This window comes from Mus musculus, chromosome 11 (assembly GCF_000001635.26).
Source record: "Mus musculus strain C57BL/6J chromosome 11, GRCm38.p6 C57BL/6J".
NCBI classification, from domain to species: Eukaryota; Metazoa; Chordata; class Mammalia; order Rodentia; family Muridae; genus Mus; species Mus musculus.
The window spans coordinates 117,241,349-117,268,182 of record NC_000077.6 but is presented as its reverse complement, the minus strand read 5'-3'; the positions used below and the strand labels follow the sequence as shown (position 1 = coordinate 117,268,182).

Here is a 26,834-nt window from a genome sequence, read left to right as displayed (position 1 = left end):
CCTCCACCCCCTCCTCATCCCCCTTCCCGCTCAGACCTTGCAGAGAAGGGAACTGACTGGCTGACTTTCAGATACACTTCCAGGAGAATGAAAGGCTCCAGGGCAAAGGAGAGGTGCACAGAGGGGCAACCCAAGGAGCTAGGACAGTCCCTAGGACATGCAGAAGGCACAACAGCACGGAACAGGTCTGGGGAGACCTTAGTATAGACATGGACTCCAAGAGGTCCAGGTGGTTGGGGGCACAAGATCTCCTAAGCAGCGACTATGCCTTGATTCAGCACAGATACTTGCTCCCACCACTGAGGTGACCAAGTGGGTATGATATTCCAGGCTCCTAAAGCCTGTACCTGCCAATACACAACTCATCAGCAACCACCCGCCCCCCGCCCCCCGCCCCCCACCCACTTCCTGACACATAGCTAATCACCTAACTCAGAGATAAGGCTGACCTCAGGTGGGCTCAGGACAAACCCCCTGGTTCCAGTCATGGGGCCTGGAGCACCCCCAACTGGTCACTTGAAGAGCCTGAAACCTGGCCGTCTTTAACTATGTGAAGCCCTTCCTCCCTCGCTCACAGCCCACCAGAGGGCTCTGCCTAAGGCTGCCTGAGAGCCCCTCAGAGGGGCGGGGGCTCCGGGCCCGGCAGAGTCAGGCCCGCCCCTCGGAAACCCAGCCCCAGACGCGCGCGGGACACCATTGTGTAAGCCTCCCTTTCCACTGGCTTTATTTACTCCGGAGGGGGACGCAGGACGAGGGGCCACGGCACCGGCAGTGGCAGTCACGAGGCCTCTGGAAAGCCCGCGCATGCAAGCCCAGGGCGGAGATGGAAGGCCCACCCTTGGAGGAAACGGCCCCCAAGTATCTTTGCACTTTGTAAACTCAGGACAAGAGGCGAAAGTGCTGTCCTTGTGTGAGCGCACAGGCCCCCTCTCTCCCAAAAGGCTCTTCTCTCTCTGATGGATAAAGGTGTCCCAGGCCTGGATCGGGGGTATTGGACATCCCACCCTGGACCCTGAGACTCGCCGGGCCGGGATCCCCTCGGGTGCATGGGGCCTGCGGGCCGATCAATTTGGCAGCCCTTGCCAGCCCCGGGACTGGGCTCAGCCCCAACCCCGGAGCTGGCGTGGGGGAGGGGAGGAGGTCCACCCTGAGGATTCGGCCTCCCACTGGATCCGAGGAGGGGAACTAACTCCCATGCTGGTGAGAGCTGAGGGCGAGCACCAAAAGAAGAAAACCCACTGGTTTCCAGGGTGGAATTGCGCTCCTGGGGTTGTTCCCAAGAAGTCAAGCCCGCCCTCGAGGAGACGACAGTCCCAGAGCAAAAACAAACAACAATAAAAAGACGAACACCCCAGAGGCAGCATGAACCTGGGATCCCCAGGGGGCGCGTGGCCCCCAACTATAGGGTCTATCATCTACAGGCCCCCTTAATGGGGCTCTCCAACTCGGCAATGCGGGGTCTGGGGCGCAGAGCCCCAGGGTGAGCAAACCGGGGTCTTGCCTCTCCCGTGCTCATCCCGTCCCGTCTCAGGCCCGCCTGGAGGTTCCTGCCCAGCTCGCCAAGCAACCGCTGGGTCGGGCACCCACCTTCAAAGTCTGAAATGATCCCGTCCAGCTGTGCGTTGACCGCGGGGTCGGACATGGTGGCTGGTGCGCAGGGAGTCCCGCGGAGACCGGGCCCTGCGCGCTCCCGCTCCCGGTGCAGAGCTGGCCGCCGGAGCCCCTCGGCCCCCACGGTCGGCTGAATGAATGGGGGAGGAAGGCGGGCGCCGGCCCCTCCCCAAGCACCCGGGCCCCCGCCCCGCCCCCGCCTCCCGGCTGGATCAGGTTCCCGTACCCCAGCCGGCCTCCGCGACTCGGCACTGGCTGTTGCGCCCGCCTGTCAAAACTGGGCCTGGAGGGGATGGAACCAGAGCTGCTTCTACAGGGACTGCAGAGTCCCAGGCACACGACCTGGGCTGCCCCCCCTTCTCCCTTCCTGGCGGGTGCCCAGGGGACCGCGACAGACACGGCCTCGGCCCCTCCCCCTCACGCCCCTCCGCGGCCAGATGTGGGCGGATGTAGAGGATGTGGAGGCCGGGCCACAGCAGCGGGCGGGCGCCGAGGGGGACAAGATTCCTCCCCTTCCCTGGGCGCAGTGCTCTTGCTGCCCGAGGTTTTATTTACGCAGCCAAAGTTCCTGAGTGCCTCCTTCGCATATAAGCACGGGGCCTGCAAGGGTTAAGCTGTAGCGCTAGGCTAGTGTGGGTCTGCAGGACCCTAGACGGTTCACTACAGAGATGAGGGTCCCGGGAGTTCTCAGCATCCACACGTCGAGGACTGCTACCCCCTTGCACCCCCGGGGGTCGCTGCTGCATCCTTTGGGTAAGTGCTACGGAAGGGATAGGGCAGGGAGAGGCGGCCCTTCTGAAGAATCGTTGCAACGCCCCTCCCCCCTTCCACTGTATGGGCTTCCTGAGTACAGAGAGTGGACCACGACCTTCCCTCCAGAAGAGAGAAACCATAGTTCCTAACATCAGAAGGAAGGAAGAAGGCTGCTCCTGGGCTCCTTCCACATCAGTGGGTACCCACAGCCTAGACTTTCTCTGTCCAAGTAGCCTTCACACTTCAGACATCCACCGGGCAAGCAGAGAAAACCACGGGGCTATACAGAAAAAACAAACACTAGTTACCAGGAAGGGTCCCCAGGGATTGGGGGGGTGGGGGGAGGCGGTGTTCACCACTTCCTGGATGAGCCAAGTCTCCTGCCCGCTGGGCACAACCTTAGACCTGGGACCTCTCTGCTCAATCAGGGCTGCATGGATTCATAGCTGGGGACAAGTCCCTGCAGAGTGGGCGAGTGACTCATCCCCTGGTCCTCAGTGTGAGTCCCTGAGCTGTCCTGGGTCTGGGTCTGCTTTCTCCCTATTCCACCATTCTCAGTGAGGGAAGAACAGTGCTGAGACCTGCAGAGGCTGGTGAGGCTGCAGAGGAGAGGAGAAGCCTGGGCTAGGTTTGGTGAGACTTTTTTTTTTAAGCTGCTGGAATAGAGTCCTTCCTATTTCAGAAAATGTGCCCCTCCCTCCCTCCCTCATGCCTCAGATGGTTTAAAAACTATTTTCAACCAAGTGAGCTTTTGGACATGGAAAGTGCAAAACCACGGCCATTTTAGATGCACCCGCACCCCCATCCTTCTGGAAGCCTTACTTCAGGAGCAGTGGGCACCCCTGATGGCTTCTGTCAGGGTCTCAGCCTGCCTGGCAGTCTGACCATCACCAGGTCACCTGCCTATCCCACATTTGGGGGATTTCAGGATCCAATCTAAGAAGCTGAGGCCCTTACCACAAAGCCCTGGGAAGATGCCGGGTCCCTGGGACAGCGTCCAACCTGAGTGGGCGTTGTTCATTGGTGTTTCTTATAAAAAGCACCTGGTACACAGAGACACACCCGAGCGATTGTTCTCCCCAGGGCAAGTGCAGATTAGCAGAGACACAGCGCATTGTTGCTCAGCCTGTATCCAGGCAGAGGAGCCAAGCACACCACAGTGTTCCAATGGAGAGCCAGGGTGCAGGCTTCAAGGAGTTCTCCCCGCCCCCGGGGACTCCATGGGACAATAGAAGTGGGTGCTGACTTCCACAGCCAGAACACCCTTGTCCATTACTCAAGCAACCAACCCAGCCCTCTGCTTCCCTTCCACACTGTAACCACTCCGCCGCCCGAAGTACCAGCCTGGGAACCTGCTAAATGCCCAGGCTCCTCCATCAGCAAAGCCAAGGCAGGTTTGGCCATCCTCCCAATAGGAAATTCACCCTTGTGTCTCTTTTCTTTCGGTCCCATGAGGACAATGGGAAACAGCAGGGTACCTCCCTTCTCACCATAATTACCTTCTGCAAACTCCAGGATAACCCAACTGCCACTTGGCTTTGAACCAGTCCCACCCACCCCCAGCCCCCTCAGCCCCTCTCATCATCCCAGCTGTCTCGGATCACATGTGGTGGCTGTGGCATTCTGGGACTTTCATTAGGTTAGGTGGTCACCCAACTCCCTCTCTATAGTCTTGGGCTCTGGCCTTGAGTTTAGCTGAAGAAAGAACTGTAGGGCTCAGAGGTCTGTAATCCATGCTTCAAGGAGAGGATGCTGTGCTCCAAGCGAAACTCTCCAGAAGGCCTGCCTGCTTGTGGGTGTGCCACGGCTCCCGTCCACCCCAAAGAGATAACATGATTACTGGATGCTCACAAGGAGGCCAGACGTAGCCTAAGGGTCTGTGCTACAGGTGGGCAGATGAGGTTCCCTGGGATCAGCATGTGTCCTGGACTCAAAGGCCAGATAACAGATAGAGAAGAAGTCAGAGACAAGCGCCCTCTGATGTCAGAAGCCGCCACCGAAGCGCAGCAGCCAGAGGCCAAAATTCAACCTAGAGCCTCAGGGGCAGGCTCTCCTCTCTGGAACCATATGGCACACATCCCTGCAGACCCTGTAACATGTGTGGCAGAGAACACCTCTATTGTGCTGTGAAGCCAGCCAATGTATGGCAGTTAGTTCAGCCAGACCTAAGCTCACGCCTGACCCATCAAGTCAAAGAGTCTTAGGATAAAGCTGTCTATGAAGCCACCTGGTGACCTGGTGACCCTGGTGAACTGGACTGGTCCGGCAGCTCACTGTCTTGGGGGAGGGGCTAAGGACCTGAGTCTAGCCGACTTGCAGAGCCAGAAATACAGTCAGACTTTTCTTTTTTCTTTTTTTTTTTCCTTTTTTTTTTTTCTTTTGAACATTGGAAGAAATGGGCTAGAAGAGGAAGCCCGTAGGTTCAGCCCTGGGGAATGGAGCATAAAAAGCCTGGGAAAGAGGGTGCAGGAAGGACTTGCGGAAACAGCCGCTTGGCTTGCACATCAGGATCCCTGACCCCTGAGCCCAGGTACAGCCTCAGCAGGAAGCGACTCAGCAGTGGGGGTGGCCTCCTCAGGGAGGCTGTGGCTCCCTGCCCAGCACTTTGAACAGGATGCTCCAGTCAGTGAGTGACAAGACCAGCCCCCTCATAATATAGTCAAGGGTAGAACCCAACGGCTCAACTCTGTGGGCCTGTATGCACGATATATACATTGTATATGCCATATATACTATATTTATGCTATATACTATATATACACCTATATGCTATATATTGTGCATATACCATACACACACACACACACACATATATATATATACTACACACATACTGTACACATTGTATATGAATTCCATACATACTATATGTGCTGTGTGCACTACTACATATATAATGTATATACCATATATGTTATATATGTCATATATACAGTATATAAACCTATGTACTATATAGTGTATATGCCATATATGTGTGTATGCACTATATGTATACTGTATATATACTGTATATATTGTATATACATTCCATACACTGAATATACACTACATATACACTGTATACAAGGTACAGTGCAATTGAACTGTAGAATCCTCCCTAGCCCCTAAGCTGTAGAAGTCACCATCCTGGCAAAATGGAGCTACTGTGGGCTCCCTAGATGCTCAAGCCAAGTGTCTGCTAATCCTCCTGCATCCCTTCCCTTCATCCTCAACATCAAAGCAGCTGGCCAGTGAACCCCAAACTAACTGGGGACCAGACTAGGCACCTTTCTCTAGTATCTAGCTGGATGCTATTTAACAGCGGCAATCTAAGGGTTAAAATAGCATTTAGGCCCTGACCCTTTTGCCTACAAGACAGTGGTTGAGTTCACTGGCTGCTTTCCAGAGGACCTGGGTTCAATCCGCAGCACCTAGAGTGTAGCTCACGGCTGCCTGTGACTCCGGCTCTCTCACACCAATGCACATCAAACTAAATGAGTTATTTTTTAAGGAGTCTTGCTTATATTACTTTAAGTAACTCATTTATTTTAAATTATATTTATGAATTGTGTGTGTGAGCACACACACATGTGCACAGCATGAATACGGGTGGAGACAAACACGTGTTTGCACTGCTGCCCTTGGTTCTTCCGGGGGTCGACTCTGCAGTATGACGGTGAGGTCATGTGATAATGCCATATAGCATCATTTTAAACAATAACTCATATACTTCATTCCTCTCAAACTTGTTTTATGTATCGGAGTGTCGGCCGGCATGTACGTCTGTCTGTGCATGGCGAGCATGCAGGAGCCCACGGAGGTCAGGAGAAGGCATTAGATCCCCTGGAACTGGAGTCATGGATGGTGGTGAGAAAACCCAGGTCTTCTACAAGAGCTGTAATCATTCTTAAACACTGAGCCACCATTCCAGCTCCTGTAGTTTATTCCTAATTTAACCAGTTCCTCTAGTTCCTACAGAAGTAGCTAATGTTACATTGTCTATATAGAATTTAACAGTAGCTTCTCCAGATTTCTCACCAGCCCCCATCCTCTTACTGTGTTGGCTCCTCCCTCTCCCAGGCTCCTGACTGACCACCCACTTTCCTCCTCCAGACACCCCAGGCTTCCAGGCTTAGGTCAGATGCCCCCTGGGCCTCACTCACACTGAACAAACCCCTCACTGCCTCCTCCAGATGCTCGGGCCTCAGCCATGCACTAAGTTCACCGGCCTCTTCTCTGTTCCTCATGATGCCTCCTGCCCCAGGACGTTTGTACCAGCTATCTCCTCCACCAGGACATCCCCGAATCTCTTCCCTGTGGAGTTTGTAATTTCAGTCTCTGACAACAGAATGACCATCCACACCTCCCCCCCCCAAAAAAAACCCTCAGGTAGAGTTGCTACCTCACCTCTAGACATGCTATTGGGATGCCCCAGCTCGAGTCCAGCCCACTGAATGATGGGACACAATTCCTTTTGCTGGATGGCAGTATCTGTGGACTCCTGATAGAGGAACTGGTCCAAACAGGCTTGAAGGGAGCGGAAGCTCTCCCATCACACTGAGACACCCCAGTTTAAAAATAATGCAGAAGCCAGGTGTGGTGGTGCACGCCTTTAATCCCAGCACTCGGGGGGCGGGGGGCAGGTGGATTTCTGAGTTCGAGGCCAGCCTGGTCTACAAAGTGAGTTCCAGGACAGCCAAGGCTACACAGAGAAATCCTGTCTCGAAAAACCCAAATAATAATAATAATAAAATAAAAATAAAATAATAATGCAGAAACACAGGCAGAGTCCTGCTCCCAGATGGGCCACTCCAGGGCCTTTCTGTCAGGGCTGTCTCCAAGCTTGGATGACCAAGACTCCTGCAGGCCAGCCACTCTGAAACTTTCCCCGGGGCAGCCTTCTGGTGGGCACAGCTGACAAATGTGAACAGACCACAAAGGCCATGCCAGCACCCATCCAAGACATAGGCTTCCCTTCACAGAGCCACATGACTAATCTTTCTTAATTCCCAGTCCCCAGCTGGGCCTGCTTCATGCTAAACGTTTACAACAAAGCCTGACCACAGCACACAGGCAGCCAGGGCGTTTTAAGCAAACTCCTCATTCCTCGTGTAAGTCTTCTAAACGCGAGCTCCTGAGTCATCCCAGGGGCTCCCGGCCTCAGAGCCCAGCAAATGCTCCGCTCTGGGCTCCAAAGGCACCCGCACCCCGTGTCCCCGAGGGCAGAGCCACCATCACCACTGCAGCCCACAGCTTACAGAACCCCACATCCCCGTCCCTAGGACCAAACACGTCAACACAGCCTGGCCTGCTTATTTCCAGTTTCCCTTGCAAATCTGAGGGAGTTTTGTTTCTGAGACAGAGTAGCCCAGGCTAGCCTTGAAATCTTGATCTTCTTGCTTACTCTTCCTTGCACTGGGATTATACTGGGATTGCAAACCTGTGCTACCACGCCTAACTTAGCTGGAAAAGCTCTAGGTTAAAAAGACATGAAATCTAGAGAACCCAGGGAGCAAGAGTAGAAAGGACATTCACATGGCTCCCCTCACTGGCCGAGCCCTGGTACCTAGGCTCTGAGCATGGGCTTGTCTGATAGCTTGCCCAGTGAGTATCGATGGTGAATTCATGTGAGTTGTACCCCACATGGCAGAGAGACACAACGCCCTTCTTTCCCTGGCTCATGCACCCCCCCTGGGTATCTTCTTTCTCTCTTCAGCCCAACTACCGCATATTCTTCCTACATCAGCTTTGGAATGGACTAATATCCCCAGCATCTGGCTCCCCACCCGAAGCTGGAGATGCAGAGACAGAGGAGGGGGACCAAGGAATGGGATCCATAAGGTACATAAGGGACCTAGCAAGGGTGTCTAGACCGGCCCTTAAGTGTGTCTAGACTGGCCCTTAGTCTCAGGACAGTAAGCAATTAAGCTTGCCCCTCAGGCTGTGCCAGCTGAAGGCGCCTCACCCTGCACTGCCGGGACTCTTGGCTGGGCCCCATCTCCATCAGAGAAGGACAGGCTGTTCCCAGAGGCCTGCAGTATTCTGGCCTCCCCATCACCCTCTCTAAAGCGAGCACCCTTGCTCTATGGGGTCTGAGGCTGGAGGCAGCTTGCCACGGCTGCAGTGTAGGGACCAGGGCTGAGTCACCAGCCTGCCCTACTTCCACGTCAGCGTGGCTCAGAGTAAGAAGAAAGCATTTATTTTTAAAGTCACCACAGTTATCCCAGTGATACATCCCCAGAAAGCACCTCCCATCCCCGCCTATGACCATGGTGGGACCCTAACAATGCCCCTACCAGCCCCAAGGTGGGACCCCCGAGGGCAGACAGAGAAATGACTCAACTGGGAACAGGTACCAAGCTGGGAAGGGCAGAAGGACAGACATTTTCCTGTACCCCACAGAGGGTCTGCAAGGCTTATCTGCCCCTTGCAGCTCTACTGTAACCCACTTCCACATCTGTCCCAGAATGCCCATTCTGGTGGTTTGAGTATGGGTGGCCCACAGGGAGTGGTACTGTTAGGAGGTGTGGCCTTGTTGGAGGAAGTTGCTTGGAAGCTCTGCCCAGTGTGGAAGAGTCCCTCTTCTCCTAGCTGCCTTCTGAACAAGAGGTGGAATTCTCAGCTCCTCCTGCACCATGCCTGCCACGATTCCATGCTTCCCACCATGATGATAATGGACTGAACCTCTGAACCTGTAAGCCAGCCTCATCTGTACGGGGCTGGTCCTTAATAAATGTTGTTAGTTTAAACGTTAAATGCTGTCCTTCACAAGAGTTGCTGTGGTCACGGTGTCTCTTCAACAGCAACGAAACCCTAATTAAGACGCCCACCCATTCCACTCTGGAACACTCCCAGAGATGGGATCTTAGTACCTAGCAATGCTGCTCCATCTGCCTTCGGCCACTTTTGGCCTTTTGAAAGATACAAAAGCTGGGCACAGTAGCACAGGCCTACATTCTGGCATTCAGGAATCAGGCAGGCAGGAAGATAAAGCCAAGGCCAATTTTTTTTAACTGTGGAATAGAGTTTATTCAGAGCATGGGGAGGGGAGTTAAGAGGGCAGTAGAGGCAGAGAAAGGCAGAGAGAAGGAGAGGCTAGCCATGGCCACATGGAGAGAAGGGAGAAGGGAATGGAGGGAGAGGAGGAGCAAGGGGGCAAGAGAGTTACAGAGCAAGAGTCAAGGCCAGTTATATACAGTGAGCTTAAGGCTAGCCTGGGCTATGAGATGAGATGAGAAGAGAGAGAGAAAGAGAGGGAGAGAGAAAGCCATGGTATTTACTGAGCAGGTTTGAGACTCTAGGCTCCATCCCCAGCACAGCAAATGAATGTCCCCATCCAGCTGGGTGTGGAGCTCAGCTGGTACAGCACTCGCCTGGCATGCATGCCACCCTGGGCTCAAACTCCAGCATTCCACAACCAAGTGGTAGAACCCTATAATCCCAGCACTTGGGTGGTGGAGGCAGGACTACCAAGCGTTCAAGGTCATCCTCTGCTAAGTAGTAATTTGGGCTACATGGGATCATGTTGAAAGAAAGGGAGGGAGGAAGGGAGGAGGGAGGAGAGAAGGAGGGAGGGAGAAGGAAAAGGAAAGAAGAGGAAGAGAGGGTGCAGGAAGGTTGGGAACACAGCCTGAGTGTCATCTCACCTCTGTGACCTGCCTGCTATGACCACCTGCAGGGTCCCCTTCAGGGAGAAACAGAGATGAGAGAGATGAGCAGGAGGAAGAGGAAGTGAGATGGGAGGCAGAGAGAGAGAGAGAGAGTTTTCAGGCTGACTCACACTGTCAATCAAGGAACTAGACATCAGCTTTGCAGAAGAGCAAGTAGGGAGGACCTAGGACTTCTTATCACTGGAAGCTCACCCTGGGCTCCTGTGTTAGGGAGCAACAGCCCCCCAATCAGGAGTAGATAAGACATCAATGTCTTCAGTGGGGACTGGCCTAGAGGAACTTAGACATCTCCCCCCTCCTCATCCTTTGCCTGACAAAAGGTGCCATGTCAACCTAAAAAGCCAAAATGAAAAGGTCTTAGCTGCCAAGGAACTGGAATCTCATCCACTAGGCCTCGGCCATGGAGTCTGCACACACAGCCTCAAAAGCCTCCTAAGACCAGGGGGTGGAGATGGTGACTCTCTCAAAAACACCTGGATTTTCTACCTTGGCCAGTGTGATGGTTAATCTCAATAGTCAACTTGATGAGCCTAGAATAATCTGGGAGAAGAGCCTCCAGGAAGGCCTCTCAGATTGTCTTCATTAAAGTGGTGGTTTGAATAATTATGGCCCCATAGACTCATGTGTTTGAATGCTTGGCCCATGAGGAGAGGGACTACTATGAGGAGGTGTGGCCTTGTTGAAGTAGGTGTGGTTTTGTTGCAGGAAGTGCATCACTGTATGGGAGGGCTTTGAGGTCTTCTATGCTCAAGCTCCTCCCAGTATAAGATCCAGTCCCCTCCTGGCTGCCTTCGGATCAAGATTTAGAACTCCTCTAGTACTATGTCTGCCTGCACACTGCCATGCTTTCCCACCATGATGACAATGGACTGAACCTCTGAAACTGTAAGCCAACCCCAATTAAAGAGTTGCCTTTAAGAGTTGCCTCCGTCACAGTGATGGCGTCTTTTCACAGAAATAGAGACCCTAACTAAGACAGTTGAGTTGGGAAGACTTGCCCACTGTAGGCAGCATCATTCCCTAGGATGGGGTCCCAGACTGTATGAGAAGGACGAAGTGGGCTGCTGAGGTGGCTTGGTGGGTAAAGGTGCTTGCCTCCAAGGCCAACACTCTGAGTGCAGTCCCTGGGACCCATGTGCTGAGGGAGAGAAGTGATTCTGCAAGCTGTCCCTGACCTCCACGTGTGTGAGATGGCACGGACAAACCCTCCACGCACTAAATCAAGTAGCTGACTATTTTTAAAAGGAAAAAAAAAAAAAAGAGAGAAAAGTGAGCTGAGCATCCAATGTTTTCTGCTTGACTTTGACACCCTGTGACCAGATGCCTCGAGCTTCCCCACCATGGTGGGCTGTCCCCTTCCACTGGGACCCAAAGCAAACACTTTCTCCCTTGAGTGGCTTTGCCATCTGTTTTGTCATGGCTACCGGAAAGTAACTCTGCGGCCAGTGAGCCCAGGGACCTGGATATTCCAGGGCTTTACCCAGAGTGCAGAGCCAGGACCAAGGGTTCAGGGGCTGCTTAGCTCTGACCCCTCACTCAACAAACATCAAAGGGCTGTTGGAGGAGATGCGTCAACTGGCTGGAGTTTTCCATGTTCCCTGTCCTCCAAAATCTGGTAGTTTCCTGCTACGAATCACACCCCAGACTCACAGAGATTCTGTGGGAGACAGCAGCAGCCAGCCTAGGCCAGCCTCCCTCTGACAGGCAGCCTCAGTCCAGGTTCAGGACTTGTCTGGGAAACAGGATGGGAGGGCAGGGAGTGGGCAGGGGAGCGGGCGGGGCCCTGAGGATAATCTGGGCCTGCGTACTTTGGTTGGCTGTGCCTTCCTTGCCCTGAGTGTGGCTGGAAGCCCCAGGCAGGCTAAATGAGCTATTTGTCCCTGATGTGAAGCGACCTCGGGGACTAATGAGTTTGCTGTTAACACACCCAGCTCCCACTCTGTCCCTGTTCCCCAGCGTGAGTCACAGTCGGATGACTGCAAACGGAGGGCCCTTGCCAGGGGCTTGCCAGCTCTGCCAAGCGGTCTGAGCAGAGAGAAGTCAGCACAAATGACAAATAAGCCATGGCCTGGGACCCACAACACTGCTGCTGCTCCACACCTGAGGCCCCTCCATATTTGAGGGATGTTCCTCTAGGCAGCCCCTGGCTCCTGAGAACTAAGCAGGGGACAGACAGTCTTACTGGAGATGTGTACAGTGGAGAGCTGAAAGAATGACCTCACATGGCAATAGACCAGGAGGGGCCAAGCCAGCCATGGCCTCTGGGGGTCAATTACCACTGTCCCATCATAGGATGAAACCAAGTCAGCCAGGCTTCGGGGTTTTGTTAATTAATACTAAGTACTATCAGGGCATTGAGTGGGTTACAACCCACTGTGATCCCAGCTTCAGGGGGCTGACACCTTCTTCTGTCTTCTGTGACCACCCATACATACATGACACACAGACACACAGACACACACGAATAAATCTTTAAAATAAAATAAGCCAGGTGGTGATACCTCACACCTTTAATCCCAGGACTTAGAAGGCTGAGGCAGGGGAATCTCTGTGAGTTTGAGGCTAGAATGGTCTGCAAAGTGAGTTCCAGGATAGTCAGGGCTGTTCCCCAGAGAAACCCTGTCTCAAAACAAACAAACAGCTCTATCACCATCTCTATTCTCCCAAACCTCTCACCCCCAGGTCTTTCCTCTTCCCTACCAATGCTCCAGGCCTCCGTGCTGACAGTGGAAGGGCCTTCCTAAAACTCAGTCATGCCTAGCTTTATAAAGGCCCCTTGACCTTGGGAACTCAGAACTCAGGGCTGTACATGGACCCAAGTGGAACCTTGGGAACTTGAGGCACCGTGTCCCAAGAGGTCAAAACAGGTGCTTCAGCCTGGAAACCACCATGTGAGTAACCCCTCCCCCAACACACACACACACACACACACACACACACACACACACACACATACACACACTCAGGCTGGCCTAATCTAGACAGTCCCTCACTGAAGCTGCCCTTCCCAGGTGATTCTAGATCATGTCGAGTTAACAATTAAAATTACCCATCACACTTAGTGTCTCCTACTGCAGAAGACCCCCTCAGGGAGGGTCTGGCCAGAGGAGGCAAGAAGCCAGGAGTGAAATTAGCCTTGACTTTGGAAGGTACTGCCAACCAGATGGGCCACCTCTGTGTACAGCTGCTTACACCAGGCAGACATTCCTGACCTTCAGGAGCAGGGCGGGGACATTCCCAGACAGGGCCATGTCTACGTTGGATGTAGGGACCAGAGAACCTGAGTCCCAGTGGCTCGGCCTGGCCCCAGGCTGCTGTCTCAGCCCCATGAGTGCACAGCTGGGCAGGGTGGCATAGCTCAAGAACAGGAAATCAGCAAGGCTCAGCAAAGGCCCCTCAAGGGTTGGAACTCAGGGCCACACACAGACCCAAGTGGAACCTTGGGCACGTGAGGTGTCATTTCCCAAGAAATCAAATTGGGTGCTCCAGCCCAGGGAGCCACCAGGTGAGCACCCCCCGATAGAGGAAGAGAGAGACATTGAAACCCATGAGGGACAGAGGGATCTTCCGAGTCCCTGGGCTATGCAAGGCTCACGGAAGCAGAAGTCTGACCGGTCTTGTGAATAACCTAGAATATTCATCTAGGAAAAACCCAACGCTGTCACACTGAAATGTAGAATCTCAGAGCCTGTGTCACCCTTCTGCAGAACCAGGTCACTTCCATGACGCCCACTCCTCATCCCACCCACCAGCTGAGCTGCAGCCACTGAAGAGCACAGGCAGCTGCCACAGCCCTTCCACAGGTGGCCTGGCTCCCTGCCCACTGCGAGCCTCTAGTTCAGCGTAAGAGGGACCCCTGCCGCGTGACTGCCGCCACTCCGCACCTATGAAAGGAGCCTTGGTGCATACGCCAGGCTCTTGCTCACCCTTGTTTGACCTCTTTTTTCTATAGCTACAGAAGCATTCACTGTTTATATGGCTGGCCATCTAAACGAGACATTTCTCAGCTGCCCCGACTGCTTGGGATGGCCGTGCAGCTAGGTCACTGCTGGTGGAGGGGGACAAGAAACATTAAAGCACTGAATTTTCAAGCCACTCTCCTAAAATTAAAAGCACCATCCAGCCCCAGCCCCTGCCCTGTCTTTCTTTCTCCCTGCCTGGATGCAGCCATGCTTTTCTCACAAGGGAGGTGCTGCATGCTGCGAAGATACAGCAAAGAAACAAACTGGGTCCTGGATGCTCTGGGCCACCAGAGGCTCCGACCTGGACTAGGACGCGAGGAGAGAAGCACCGTGTCTAGCTCAAGTCTTTTTAGCTTGTTATTACTATTGTCATTATTATTATGACAGTCAGAGAATCCCCCAATGGAAACCCAACCAGGCGGGGAACTCCTCAAGGGTAAGGTGGGGTGGGGGTCCTGAGCAACTAGCCGGGTTGGCATGGGAAACATCAAAAAGAATAGCCACGCGCATCCAAGGCATAACTTGGGAGTCTTATCCTCACAGAAAACCAGCTAACCTGAAAGCGGGGATGGGTGACAAACACGGGTGTGCCCAGAAGCAGCAGGGGGTGTGCAGATCATGAGAGACAGGTAAGGTCGATGAGCTTGGCAGGAGGGAGCCAGGCGCTTCATGTGCCCCAGCATGAGGCAGGTACTGAGGTCTGAACTTGGCATCAGACTCCACCCACCAGGGCCCTGGGTCCTTCCTTACTTCCTCCTGACAGCCTAGCACTGAGGCAAAGACACCCTGTTTGAAGGACTCCACAATAACATGTTAAAACCTCTGGCCCCAAAGAGAAGCTCAGTAAGTGGTCCGTTCTGGATCTGAAGCAGGTGGTTGACCCCTCGTTTAACATGCAAGAGACACCCCCCACCCCTCTACCCCCCCCCCCACCCCTTCGTCCTGAGTCAGGTAAGAAGCTCTGCCAAGGACAGCGGGGGATGGGAGGCAGGCGGTGCAGGGGTAGGGATGGATAAATGACAGAGCCAGGATTGGAACTGGGTCCTAACACCCTCCCGCACACTCTGGCTGTGCGGACGTTACCCTGGGTGGGCATATGGAGCGGGCAGCAGTAGGAAATCTTGAAAACGAGACTCGAGAATTTGGCAGGGACTCGGGAAATGATCAAGAATGACTCCAAGTTAGTCCCGGGTGTAGGATGGTGCACATCTGTCATGGCAGCCCTCAGGAGGCTGAGGCTGGAGGAGTGGTGCCAGTCTGAGGCTTCTTAGTGAGCCTGGGCTGCACGGCGAGACTCCATGATATGCTTCCGATGTGAAATGCCCTCCACAAATTCACACATTCAAACAGTTGGTCCCAGTATTGTTTGGGAAACCTCTGTGGATGTAGCCTTGCTAGAGGAAATATGTCACTGGGGGCAGGCCTTGAAGTTGGTAGCTTGGCCCAACTTCCTATTCTCTCTCTGTTTCCTGTTGGTACAATGTGACTTAAGCTCGGTCACCAATGGCTTCCCAGCAAGGATGGACTGTGTCCATCTGGGACCATAGACTAAAAGAAATCCTTTCTCCCTTAAGTTGCTTTTTCCAGAATATTTTATCCTGGAAAAAAAAACTAATACAGTCTGACTTTAAAAAGAATAGATCCGGGGCTGGTGAAATGGCTCAGCAGCTAAGAGCACTAACTGCTCTTCCAAAGGTCCTGAGTTCAAATCCCAGCTACCACATGGTGGCTCACAACCATCCGTAATGAGATCTGACACCCTCTTCTGGTGTGTCTGAAGACAGCTACAGTTTACTTACATATAGCAATAAATAAATCTTTGAGCTGGAGCAAGCAGAGGTCCCGAGTTCAACTCCCAGCAACCATATGATGGCTCACAACCATCTGTACAGCTATAGTGTACTCATATACATAAAATAAATAAATAAATCTTTAAAATAAACAAACCAAAGAACAGCTCCACCGTGGACAAAGGACAGAGAGGTTCATGGAGCAAATGAAGGCAGTCTAGGGTTAACAGTAAGTGATGGAGTTACAGCGATTTCAGCTTGGCCGTGTGTTTAGTCACAGCGCAGGGCAGGGCAGGGAAAGTGAACAGGGCGCCGCTGTAGTTGTGGAGCAAGGCTGGACACAAGGATTGAGCAGACATGTGTCAGAAGTGTCAGAAGGACAGTCCAGCCACAGGGGAGCCACAGGAGAGCCACAGGGGTGCCTCATCTTTCTTCCCAGGATTCCAAGAGCACCTACTGTGAGAGAGACCTTGGCTTCCTCATCCTGAGCTCAGCTCCTCCAGCCTGACCCAGATGACTCTCCAGGAAGTGGGAGCCAGCTCACTGTCCTGCCTTGTGCTCAGGGCCTAGCATGCAAACATGTCAGAGAACATTAACTCCTTCCTTGACATCCCAGAGAAGGATGCTCAGCCCACCCAAGTACCCAGCTAACTTCCTGGATATCTGACTGGCCTGACTGAAGGCCACCTCCAGGAAACACAAGGCGGGGAGCCATCCTGGCCAAGCCATACTTAGAGAACCAGCAGGGGGCCAGGATGGTAGGAAGGGCATCTGGGGGGCAAGGGGGAGGAAGGAATGTCTGGAGGAGGAAGGAGTAAGGAGTGGAAATGGGATAAAACATGAACGAGAGGGCAAGACAGCCCCTTTCTGAGGGCCTACTGTGCCTCCCACCCCCTTCTGAGGGCCTACTGTGCCTCCCATGAGCTTACTGGCCCTCCAGGGACTCTGTCTGTTATCTGGTTCTAGGGAAACTCTGTAACATTGCTTTAAGGCAGCTGCCCCGTGGTCCCCTTCCTCAGAGTGGAGAATGGGCAGAGGGCACCCAAGCTCCCAACAGTGTGACTCAATGCTGGGCCTAGAACCGCACGCCCAGCTCCCATGTCCACCTCTGCTGGGCCTCAGAGGTGTCGGCAGAACAAGACACACAGTGAGGTGGCCTGGATGTCCTGTTTTAGGGAAACTGGTGAAGGCAAGACAGAGCTCTATCATGGCGTCAGCATCCTCAGCCCTACAGAGCTCTACCAAGGGGTTCGCATCTGCAGCCTTATAGTGCTCCGGTATCTTGTTTGCTTGCTTGCTTGCTTGCTTGCTTGCTTGCTTGCTTGCTTGCTTGCTTTGGATACTAAATATCTCCTGTGTTGGTCTTCCTCAGAGGATGGAAACTCAGGGCTGAGCCACAGGGACAGAGGAAAGGATACTTTTCTGCCCTCCCAGGCCTGCTTAGCCTGACCCCAGTATTTTACACACAAAGTCCTTTCTGTGTGGGGTGGGGTCAAGGGTCTCCCCACGGGACACACAGATTCGGATCCCTTCTTGAGGTCTTTGTATACAGCTGTGCGGCACAGATGAACACTGCAGCAGTCAGGACCAGCAAGTGTTGGCCAGTGTGCTGAAGGAAGACCCCAGGACCGCCCACGGGGGAGGGATAAGTGTCCGGACCCTCTGCACATGGCGCTCCACACATGTGGCTGACAATCACCGACACAGCATGCCAGGGAATTTGGCGCCCAGCCTGACGGCAGAGGATGCTGGTCATCTCCAGCTGTTCCTGATGCCACATGGAGTCAGTGTCCAGGGAGGGACAGAGGACTCCTGTCCTCATGGTCAGACACCCAAAGGGGCACACTGGACACACTGGACCATAGGGTATAGTCAGGCAGATTGGCCAAAGCCTTCAGCTCTTTGGATTCTTGGGGAAGCCCAGAGTCAGTCACTCGGTGTTTTACTGAGCAACTACAAAGGGCAAAGCATGACCAGTTATGCAGATTACTAACTCGGAAACCACCTTGAGGCCTGGGGATGCAACTCAGTTGGTAGAGGGCTTGCCTAACATACATGGAACTCTGGGCTCAACCCTCAGAATTGCATAAACTGGATATGACGGCGCATACCTCTAACCCCAGCACCCGGGAGGAGGCAGGAGGATCAGAAGTTTAGTGTCATCCTTAGCTACATGGGAGGTCAAGGCCATCCTGGCCTATGTGAGACTAAGAGAGGGCGAAGGGGGTGGGGAGAGCGGAGGAAAGGAAAAGAGCGAGGAAGGGAGGTAGATAAGCAGATAAAGTTGGTTGGTCTTAAGACGAGCACGGTGCCTTATCTCTGTAATCCCGGCGTGCAAGGGCAGGAGAGCTGTCAAGACTTCTAGTCCAGCCTGTACTTACAGAAACCTTGTCTCAAGACAATTTTAATTACATTAAGTTAAGCCACAAAACACCATCTTGATCCCGTCCTGTCCTTGTATCACGGTAAGAACCCAGTGTTTGGAGGTCAGATCAGGGAGGGAACCGTGGTCACTGTTAGCTTGTGCAGCCAGCACGTGGTTCCAGATCTTCAAACACCACCTCCCTTTAGCCCAGTGCCCACGTTCAGTGAGATGCCACTGGAAGGGCACAGTCGGGGTTGAGAAGGTCGGTGGCACAAAGGGTCAGGATCAACGTCCCTGATGACTGTGTAACAAGCAGACACTGGCCCTTTGCTGCAGCAGACGTGACCCATCATCAATGGTTTGTCCACCCGTGGTGAGGGGCATAGAAAAGGCAGCCAGAGCCAGTAAGCCCTTCGCCTGCTCTTCCTAAGACATCCAGGGAGGAGAAACGGCCTGCACAAGGGTCACTTCCTTCCCTGACAGCTACAGAGAGGTGCACCTCCCAAGCTAGCGCATAGGCCATGAACAGCATGGTGTGACAGCAGCCAGGCTGGAGAGGCTGGGCGTGAACCCAACCTCCACATACGGGATCATTCAGCTGGAAAGGGGCCGCGAGCCCAGCAGAAGCTTCGGAGAAGCTAACTTTTTAGATGCTGAGCCCAAAACAAAGGGCTGAGGTTACTAGAACCTTCTTTGATGCCTCAGCTTCACACCAGACAGAAGATAGCAACTGTGCCATGAGAGAAAAAAATGACTGGCAGGCCTTAAGACAAGTCCTTTGGCCCCTTAGGGGGCCTTTGTTTTCTCTTCTATAAAATCAGATGGACACTATCTCCTTCAAAGGTTCATTATGAAAGGAAGCTCTGTTAATATCTGTTAAGCACTGAGAACAGTATCGGCCCAGGGCTCGGGAGACCTCAGCCTGAACAGCTCCGTCTCCAGGCTCATGACTGCGTGCACGTGCGTATGTGCACGCCTAAGTCACACGCATATCTGTGCTCTTACGCACATTAAACCATCTGCTCACACTTTCCCAGAAACTGTCAGGTATTTAATTTCCAAAGCTGGCCTCAGACTGAATGGAGCTGAGGTTCTGTCTCCATGGAAACCAGGACAGCACACTTCCTGTCACCCATGCAGTTGAAAGGAAAAGGCAGGAGCGATAGATAACAGGACAGAGCCTGATTCAGGACCTGGCAGGGAGCACTCACTGCATGCAGACCTCCCAATACAGGGGCACTAGGTGACTCAACACTAGGACCTGATGACCCGTGAGGGGCCTGGCAGTGAGCCCCACTGCATATGGAGCCTTCAGTTCACGGACACTTGGTAATTCAAACTCTTCTAAGCTAGGAGGCTCATTGTATCAGCAGCTGCTCTAAGGTCCCATCTTCTCAGCCATCCACAGCAGCCACATCGCCCTTCCTTGCAACTCCAAGACACCAGCAACTCACTACTTCATGAGACATGCTAGTCATTGATGGTAAGTGAAAATGGAGAGAAAAATCACGGTTTTCACACTTTCCAGAACATTCCAAGTTTCTAGGGTTGCTTTGGTATTTGGGGGAGCTCAAAGGCTCACCCTCTACCTGACAGTCCTCCAAGCCTGTGGCTATAGTGACTATAACGCTTCATTTCCTTCAGCATCCCATGACCCTGACAGACACTCTCCCAAGCTCTGTGGCCACAGTGGGTCCTTCCTGGGCCCCAATCAACCCAACACATCCTCTCTTAGGACTGAGCCTCTATAAAAGGTCAGACTGTGACCCCGTACCACAAGTTCAGGTTTGAGCCCCTGGTACCTGTGGCTGTGAGCTCATTTGGAAGTAGGATATCTGTGGCTAGCATGGAGTTAAAATGAGGGTGTGCTAGACTGGGAGGGCCTGACCCAACAACCAGAGAAGGCAGAGGGTAACTTAGACACAGACACACAAACATACTTGGCCACATACAGATACATATATGCTCCACATAGACACAGAGAGAGAAAGAGACAGAGACAGACAGACAGACAGACAGACAGACAGACAGACAGATGGAGAAAGCCAGATGAAACAGAACAGAAACAGGAGTAATACAGCCACAGTCAAGAAATGCCAAGAATTCCTGGCCACTACCCCAAGGTGCATCCCTCAGGTCCTCCCAGAGCAGCCAGCTCTGCCTACACCTTCCTTTCAGGCTCTGTCCTCAGAACGTTCACAGGATGATCCTGATGTCTTAATCAGCTGCTCCGTATCCCACTATCTGGCAGTCCCCACACAAACCCTGCCTTCCCAGTTTTATCTCACGGTTAAAGTCACATGCTGTCCACCCCAGCACTGGTCAGGAAAAATTAGTGGATCTTTCCCACGTCACAACTAGAGCAGCTGGCCACTGGCACATGTGGGGCCCCACATGACCACCCCAGATCCACTGGGCCGTTCAGCTCCTTTCCCTGAACCTCATAGCATCTTGGGGAGCCAGGGTCAGTGAGAATCTATGGGCTTTTGTTTTCAGTTCTGTTATTATCTGAGACAACATCTCGTCTACAGTCAGCAATCCTCCTGCCTCAGCTTCCTAGGCTGGGGTTACAATATGCTTAGCTCAGAAGTTGTGCTTCAGCTAATAGGTTCCCTAAGGTTCCTGGTCAGCTGGGAGGGCGGCTATCCTGCAGCAGACCAACCCTTCCTGATGTGGAACTTTCTAGGCTCTGGTCTTGGCTGAGACTCCAGGGGCAGGGCTGAAGGCCATCTCTGAGGTCAGCCTTCTCCCTGCCCAAAGCTCACGTAGAAGAAGGCACACTGGCATTCACTGTGGTGACTCTAGGTTTTGTAAGACCCCTGAGGATATAGGTATATCCCCCAAGCCCTCAGGAGATCATGACAAGACCCTAGACTGCTGTCCCACACAACGGCTCCTCACACTGAAGCTGCCCCACCCCCATTCTCTGTTGCTGTGAACGAACAGCAACAAAACATGGTTTCATGCCAAAGGTGGGGCGGGCGTACAGCTTCCCAGAGCCGGTTTCCTGCCAGGCCTAGGTACTGACCATGGGCCGCTGACCCTTAGCTGGTGTGTGCAGGTTTACGCATGCGCACCATGAATACTCCGGCATTCCTGCCCTTCTGTATGCAGCTTGGAAGGGTGGAGAGAGGCAGGTGAAGATTCTGTCACACAGTCAAGGAGATACAGAACTTACAATGAGAGATATATACACATACATCCCCATAGCTGTGCCCACCTCCACATTCAACACACACAGACACACACACACACATGCATACACACATACATACACGTACGTACACTCACACATGTACATGTGCACACACACATGCACGCACATATATCCCTGACATTTTCTTCACTGTGTGCATCTTATCGTCATGGTGAAACAGTCTCTACCCTTGGGAGACTGGATTCCAGTGGCTCCCGGGAATCCGGTAATTCCCATCAGAGCTTCCAAGTGTGGGAGCTGGCTCTGCAGGACACACCCAGCCTCCGGTCCCCACCTCATCCCACCCTGCTTCCCCTCCTTAGTTGCCTTCACCCACGCTGGCTGCTCTGACCCCAACCTTTGAACTCGGGAGTGAATCATTTCCTCTGTCAAAGGCATGTATGCACGCATGTGCACACACAGAAGCACACCAGGGGAAAGAAGAGGCAGGCCTCTTTCCGGACCTGGCGCACCAGTAAGTGCAGGGGCTGGAGGTGTTGGGTCAGTACCAGAGGTGACACACACAGGCTGGGTCCACTGCAGAAGAGTCCAGCACATGTTTGTTCTCTGTCAGAAAGCCCCCAGCCTGAGCCTCCCTGCTTGTGTCTGAGAAGTACAAGATGATGGAGAAGGCTAGGTCAGTGCCTTTAGGATCCCCTCTGTGGTGATTTGAACAGAATGGCCCCAAATGGTACACATTTGAATGTTCAGTCCCCCATGGTGAACTGCAAAGGATTAGGAGTGTGGCCTTGTTGGAAGAGGTGTGTCGCTGCAGGTGGGTTATGAGGTTGGCTTCCTCTCTGCCTCCTGCTTAGTGGGTAAGGTGTAAGATCTCAGATACGGCTCCAACACGTGGTCCCTGCATGATGGCCATGGTCCCACCCTCTGAAATTGTAAGCAAGGCCCCAATAAACAATAAACTATAAGTTGCCTTGGTCAGGGTGTCTCTTAACAGCAACAGAAAAGTAAGTGAGACAGAAGGGCCAGTGCCTTTGGGATCCCCCTCCCTCCAGGTCTGGGAGCAGATCCCAGGACCCTGGGCACACAGGGAAGAGCAGCAATGCTCTGGGCCAGTCCTGGGCGGCTGAAACCTGCCCTAAAGAAGGTGCCACTCCAGACCTGTTGAGAGAAGGGAGGTTGGGCCACACCACGCAGCAGCTACACAACACCCCAGGTCTGAAGGCTAAGCCCCAAATCTGCGGCTGCTGGCACGGCAAGTCGCCTCTCCTGGTCCAGCCAATGACTATGACACCAGGGCCACTCAGAAGAGGAACTAAACTGTTGTGGATTGATGAGGCAGGTTGAGCCTATGAGCTGCCTACCAGCTCACAGCAGGGAGGAGGTCGCTGTGACCCAAGCAGGAGCAGAGCATTGCCTCCACTGGAAGGGCCAGCTCCTGGACAAGTCCAGCCAAGGGCAGATCTGGACCTGGCAGCATCTGGCCAGGTCCAGTAGCCAAAGAGAGACAGGGTGGCCTCAAGCAGGTGGGAACCCAAAGGGCCTCTCCATGAGCAGGCTGGGCGTGGGCGAGGCACCTCTCCTCTAAGGTCCAGTGCCTTCCTTTGAGGATGCTGTAACCCTGGGGCTGGGCTCCGACACCTCCAGTGGTTCTCACAGTGGGATCTTCACAGTTGCCTCTCACCACCTGCAGTGTCTGTTTGCATCTTTAACAGCTCCCTGCCTCTTTGGACTGGGCTTCTTTAACCCTTTATAGCTATTCTTTATATAGGCATGCATATACAGAATTGTGTGGTTTGAGCATAGGTAGTGATTAAAATTCAAATAATAATAATTACAGAGAAAGACTGGAGATGGCTCAGCAGGCAAAGTGCTTGCCAAGCAAGCATGAGACCCAGTACACCCAGTGGTGCCATGTGGTAGTCCCACCTGTAATCCAACCATGCAGGAGGCAGAGACAAGGAATCCCAGCACCAACAGTGAGCTCTGTGTTCAGCCCCAGACACTGTCTCAGTGCAGTCGAGAGAAGATAACATCAACATCAGGCCTCCACATGTGTGTGTGTATGCATTTACTCCCGCACCCACACCTACAAACACACATGTGTGCACACTCCTGTACCCACATCTACAAACACACATGCATGGCTAATTCTAAGCAGGCTGGGTAAAGGCTTACCTTTATACTGAATCCCTATTAGAACCCATTAAACAGCCACTAAGTAACAACATCAAGAGGTGTACTTAAGCAAGTAGGAGGGCTGGAGAGATGGCTCAGCAGGTAAGAGCACTGACTGCTTTTCCAGAGGTCCTGAGTTCAATTCCCAGCAAACACATGGTGGCTCACAAGTATCTGTAACAGGATCTGATGCCCTCTTCTGGTGTGTCTGAAGATAGCTACAGTGTATTTATATAAATAAAGTAAATAAAGTTTAAAGTAGGAATATGTATTTGTATAGAGTTTGATCCTTAGAACCCAGGTAAAACATGGTGTCATGGTGTTATAAGTCTGTCACCCTTGCCTAGCAGCAAGCACCTTTACCTGCTGAGCCATCTTTTTTTTTTTTTTTTTTTTTTTTTTTTGGTTCTTCGAGACAGGGTTTCTCTGTATAGTCCTGGCTGTCCTGGAACTCACTTTGTAGACCAGGCTGGCCTCGAACTCGGAAATCCGCCTGCCTCTGCCTCCCGAGTGCTGGGATTAAAGGTGTTCACCATCACGCCCGGCACCTGTTGAGCCATTTTATCTGCCCCTTTTGTGTGTGGAAGATATCAGGTGTCCTCCTCAGTGGCTCTCCACTGAGTCTGGAGTTCACTTGATGAGACTGGTCAGAAAGCCAAGGGAATCCTCCTGCCTCTGGCCCTGCCTCTGACTCCTCAGCTAAGAGATTAAAGTCTGGGCCACCTCATCTGGCTGTAAATTAATGAATTAAGGTTTTCAAGACAGGGTGTCTTAGGGTTTCATTGCTGTGAAGAGACACCATGAACAAGGCCACTCTTACAAAAGAAAACATTTCATCGGGGCTGGTTTACAGTTTCAGAGGTTTAGTCCATTATCATCATGGCGGGAAGCATGACAATGTGCAGGCCGACATGGCGCTGGAGGAGCAGAGAGTTGAGCAGGCAGCAAGGAGAAGCTGCGCTCCACACTGAGCAGAGCTTAATCCTAAGAGATCTTAAAGCCCACCCCCACAGTGACACACTTCTTTCATCAAGGCCACACCTACTCTAACAAGGCCACATCCCTTAACTGTGTCAGTCTCCATGGGCTAAGTGTACAAATACATGCGTCTGTGGGGGCCACACCTATTCAAACCACCACACAGGGCTTCTCTGGCTGTTCCAGAACCCACTATGTACACCAGGCTGGCCTCGAACTCAGAGATCCACCCGCCTCTGCCTCTTGATTGCTGGGATTAAAGGTGTGAGGCGTCATCGCCCGGCACAGTTAAATATCATAGACAGAATGCTATTCTGGCTTCTTCTTAACCTTCTTTAATGTTGTCTTTGGTTATCCTTTTTTTTCCCCCTTGAGACAGGCTAGCTTCAAACTCTCAATCTTCCTACCTCAGTTCCCGAGAGGGATTCCATACACCTGGCTCGATAAATTTTATCTTGAAAAGTAGCCCAGGCTGGCTCAGAACTCAGATCCACCTGTCTCTGCTTCTGAGTGCTGGGAGTAAAGGTGTCTACCAGCAGGCTCAGTTCTACCTACGGCACTTCGCAGGGTACCGCCTCACCGCCGACCCTGACCACCCCTGTTTGGACTTTCCTCCTCCAGCTCGGCAATCTAGTTGAGAATTGTCGCTCCATATCGTCTTAGAGAAACAAAGAATGACCTTATTTTTTCTCTTTTTCCATTTCCTTGATTTCTGCCTTTATCATCATTACTTCCTTCCTCCTACTGACTTGGTGGCTTAGTCAGGGCCTGGCCAGGAAACAGATATGATATCAGCGATCTTAACTGCAACTTATATAAAGGCCGTGGTGTGTGTGTGTGTGTGCGTGTTGCCCATTTGTTTTATTTTTGAGACCTAAATTTTTTATATTTATTCATTTTTGTTTCACACATGAGCACTTTGCCTCCATTAATATCTATACAGCATGTACGTGCATACTCAGTGCCTGTGAGGTCAGAAGTGGGCATCGGATCTCCTGGAACTGGATTTACCAATAATTGTGAGTCACCACATGTGTGCTAGGAACTGAGCCCAGGTCACCTTCAAGGGAAACCAGTGCACTTGACCACTGAGCCATCTCTCCAGCCCGAGACATGGTCTTCTATGAAGCCCAGGAAGACCTTGAACTTCCTGTGTATCCTACACTGGTCTCAAACTCTTGTTAATCTTTATGCCTCAGACTCCTGAGTGCTGGGGTCATAAGTGTGAGCTACCACAACTGTTGTGAAAATTCTCACCGATCAGCAAGTGTTACTAAACACCGACAGGGTTTATTGATCCCGGAGGATGACTAAAGCTGTCACTGTCACACATGGTGGTCTCCATGACACAGCACAAGGGCACACAGGAAGGGGAACACAGGAAGAGGACTTGATTCATCCGTGCTCAGAGAGTTCGGCTCGCCTCAGGTCCCATGCTCCGGTGCCTTTCAAACTTCCCCTGTGTCCAGTTCATTTCTAGTGTTCAAAGAAGCCTTGCTGAGGGGCTGGAAAAATGGCTCAGTCTGGACAACTCCTGCAAAACTGGGTTTGGCTGGCAGCTCACAACCACCTATATAAAATTCTAGCCCCAAGAGACTCTATCCTCTGAGCACCTGCAGTCCCACCCACAGACACAGACAAGCAGACACACAGACACATACAAACACACAGTCACACACATAAGCACACAGACACACACACTAGCAGACACAGACACACACAAAAACACACAGAGACTTACCTTCACACACAGAAGAACACATACACACATACAAGCACACAGACATACACTAGCAAACAGACACACAGACACACACAAACAGATATACATGTTCACACACACTCACAAACACATATATATACACACAGACACACATAGACAACACACACAGACACATACAGATACACAGTCACACACAGACACATAAGCACACAGACACACACACTAGCAAATAGACACAGACACACGCGTTCACACACAGAGACACACATATACACACACAGACATACATAGACACAGGTACACACAGACACATACACAGATATGCACAGACACACATAGACACAAACACATAAGAATAAACCTAGCCAGTCCCCCTGATACACTGACAGGCACATCGGAAAGCCCCCTGCTTTGTATGAGCTGCTCCAGTAAAGACCAAACCCTAAAAAGTCTCCCCAGTTCACAGCTCATGAGTCAGAATTTCCAGAAGACCAGACTTGCTGAGTGGTACCCAAGGAAGGGCAGTCTTAAGGAACGGAGGCCAACCCTTGGGAACTACATTGCCTGGAGACATCCGAGCTGGCCCGAGTAACAGGACAGCGGAGTCCTCTAGAATGAGGGGGTTGCTTGGTGCTGGGCGAAGCCATGTTCCCCACACTTGTGTTAGG

General features: G+C 52.4%; 1 protein-coding gene and 1 long non-coding RNA gene across 4 annotated transcripts in view; one reads left to right on the top strand and one right to left on the bottom strand.

Moving 5' to 3' along the window:
* Nucleotides 1-26,834, bottom strand: part of Septin9 (septin 9) — a 162,665-nt gene that overhangs the window by 94,143 nt on the left and 41,688 nt on the right. Inside the window, exon 1 of one of the 3 annotated variants that reach the window (NM_001113487.1) lies at nucleotides 1,588-1,937. The exons of the other annotated variants lie outside the window; for them this stretch is intronic. Coding sequence (NP_001106959.1) covers nucleotides 1,588-1,642 — 55 coding nt within the window. The 5' untranslated portion in view covers nucleotides 1,643-1,937. Of the gene's footprint in view, nucleotides 1-1,587; nucleotides 1,938-26,834 lie in introns of those variants that run through there. 3 annotated transcript variants of the gene reach the window in all.
* On the top strand, nucleotides 1,999-10,910 carry Gm39478. Its single transcript, XR_880325.3, has 3 exons — nucleotides 1,999-2,364; nucleotides 8,063-8,187; nucleotides 10,722-10,910. It is a non-coding gene; the product is annotated as a predicted gene, 39478 (long non-coding RNA).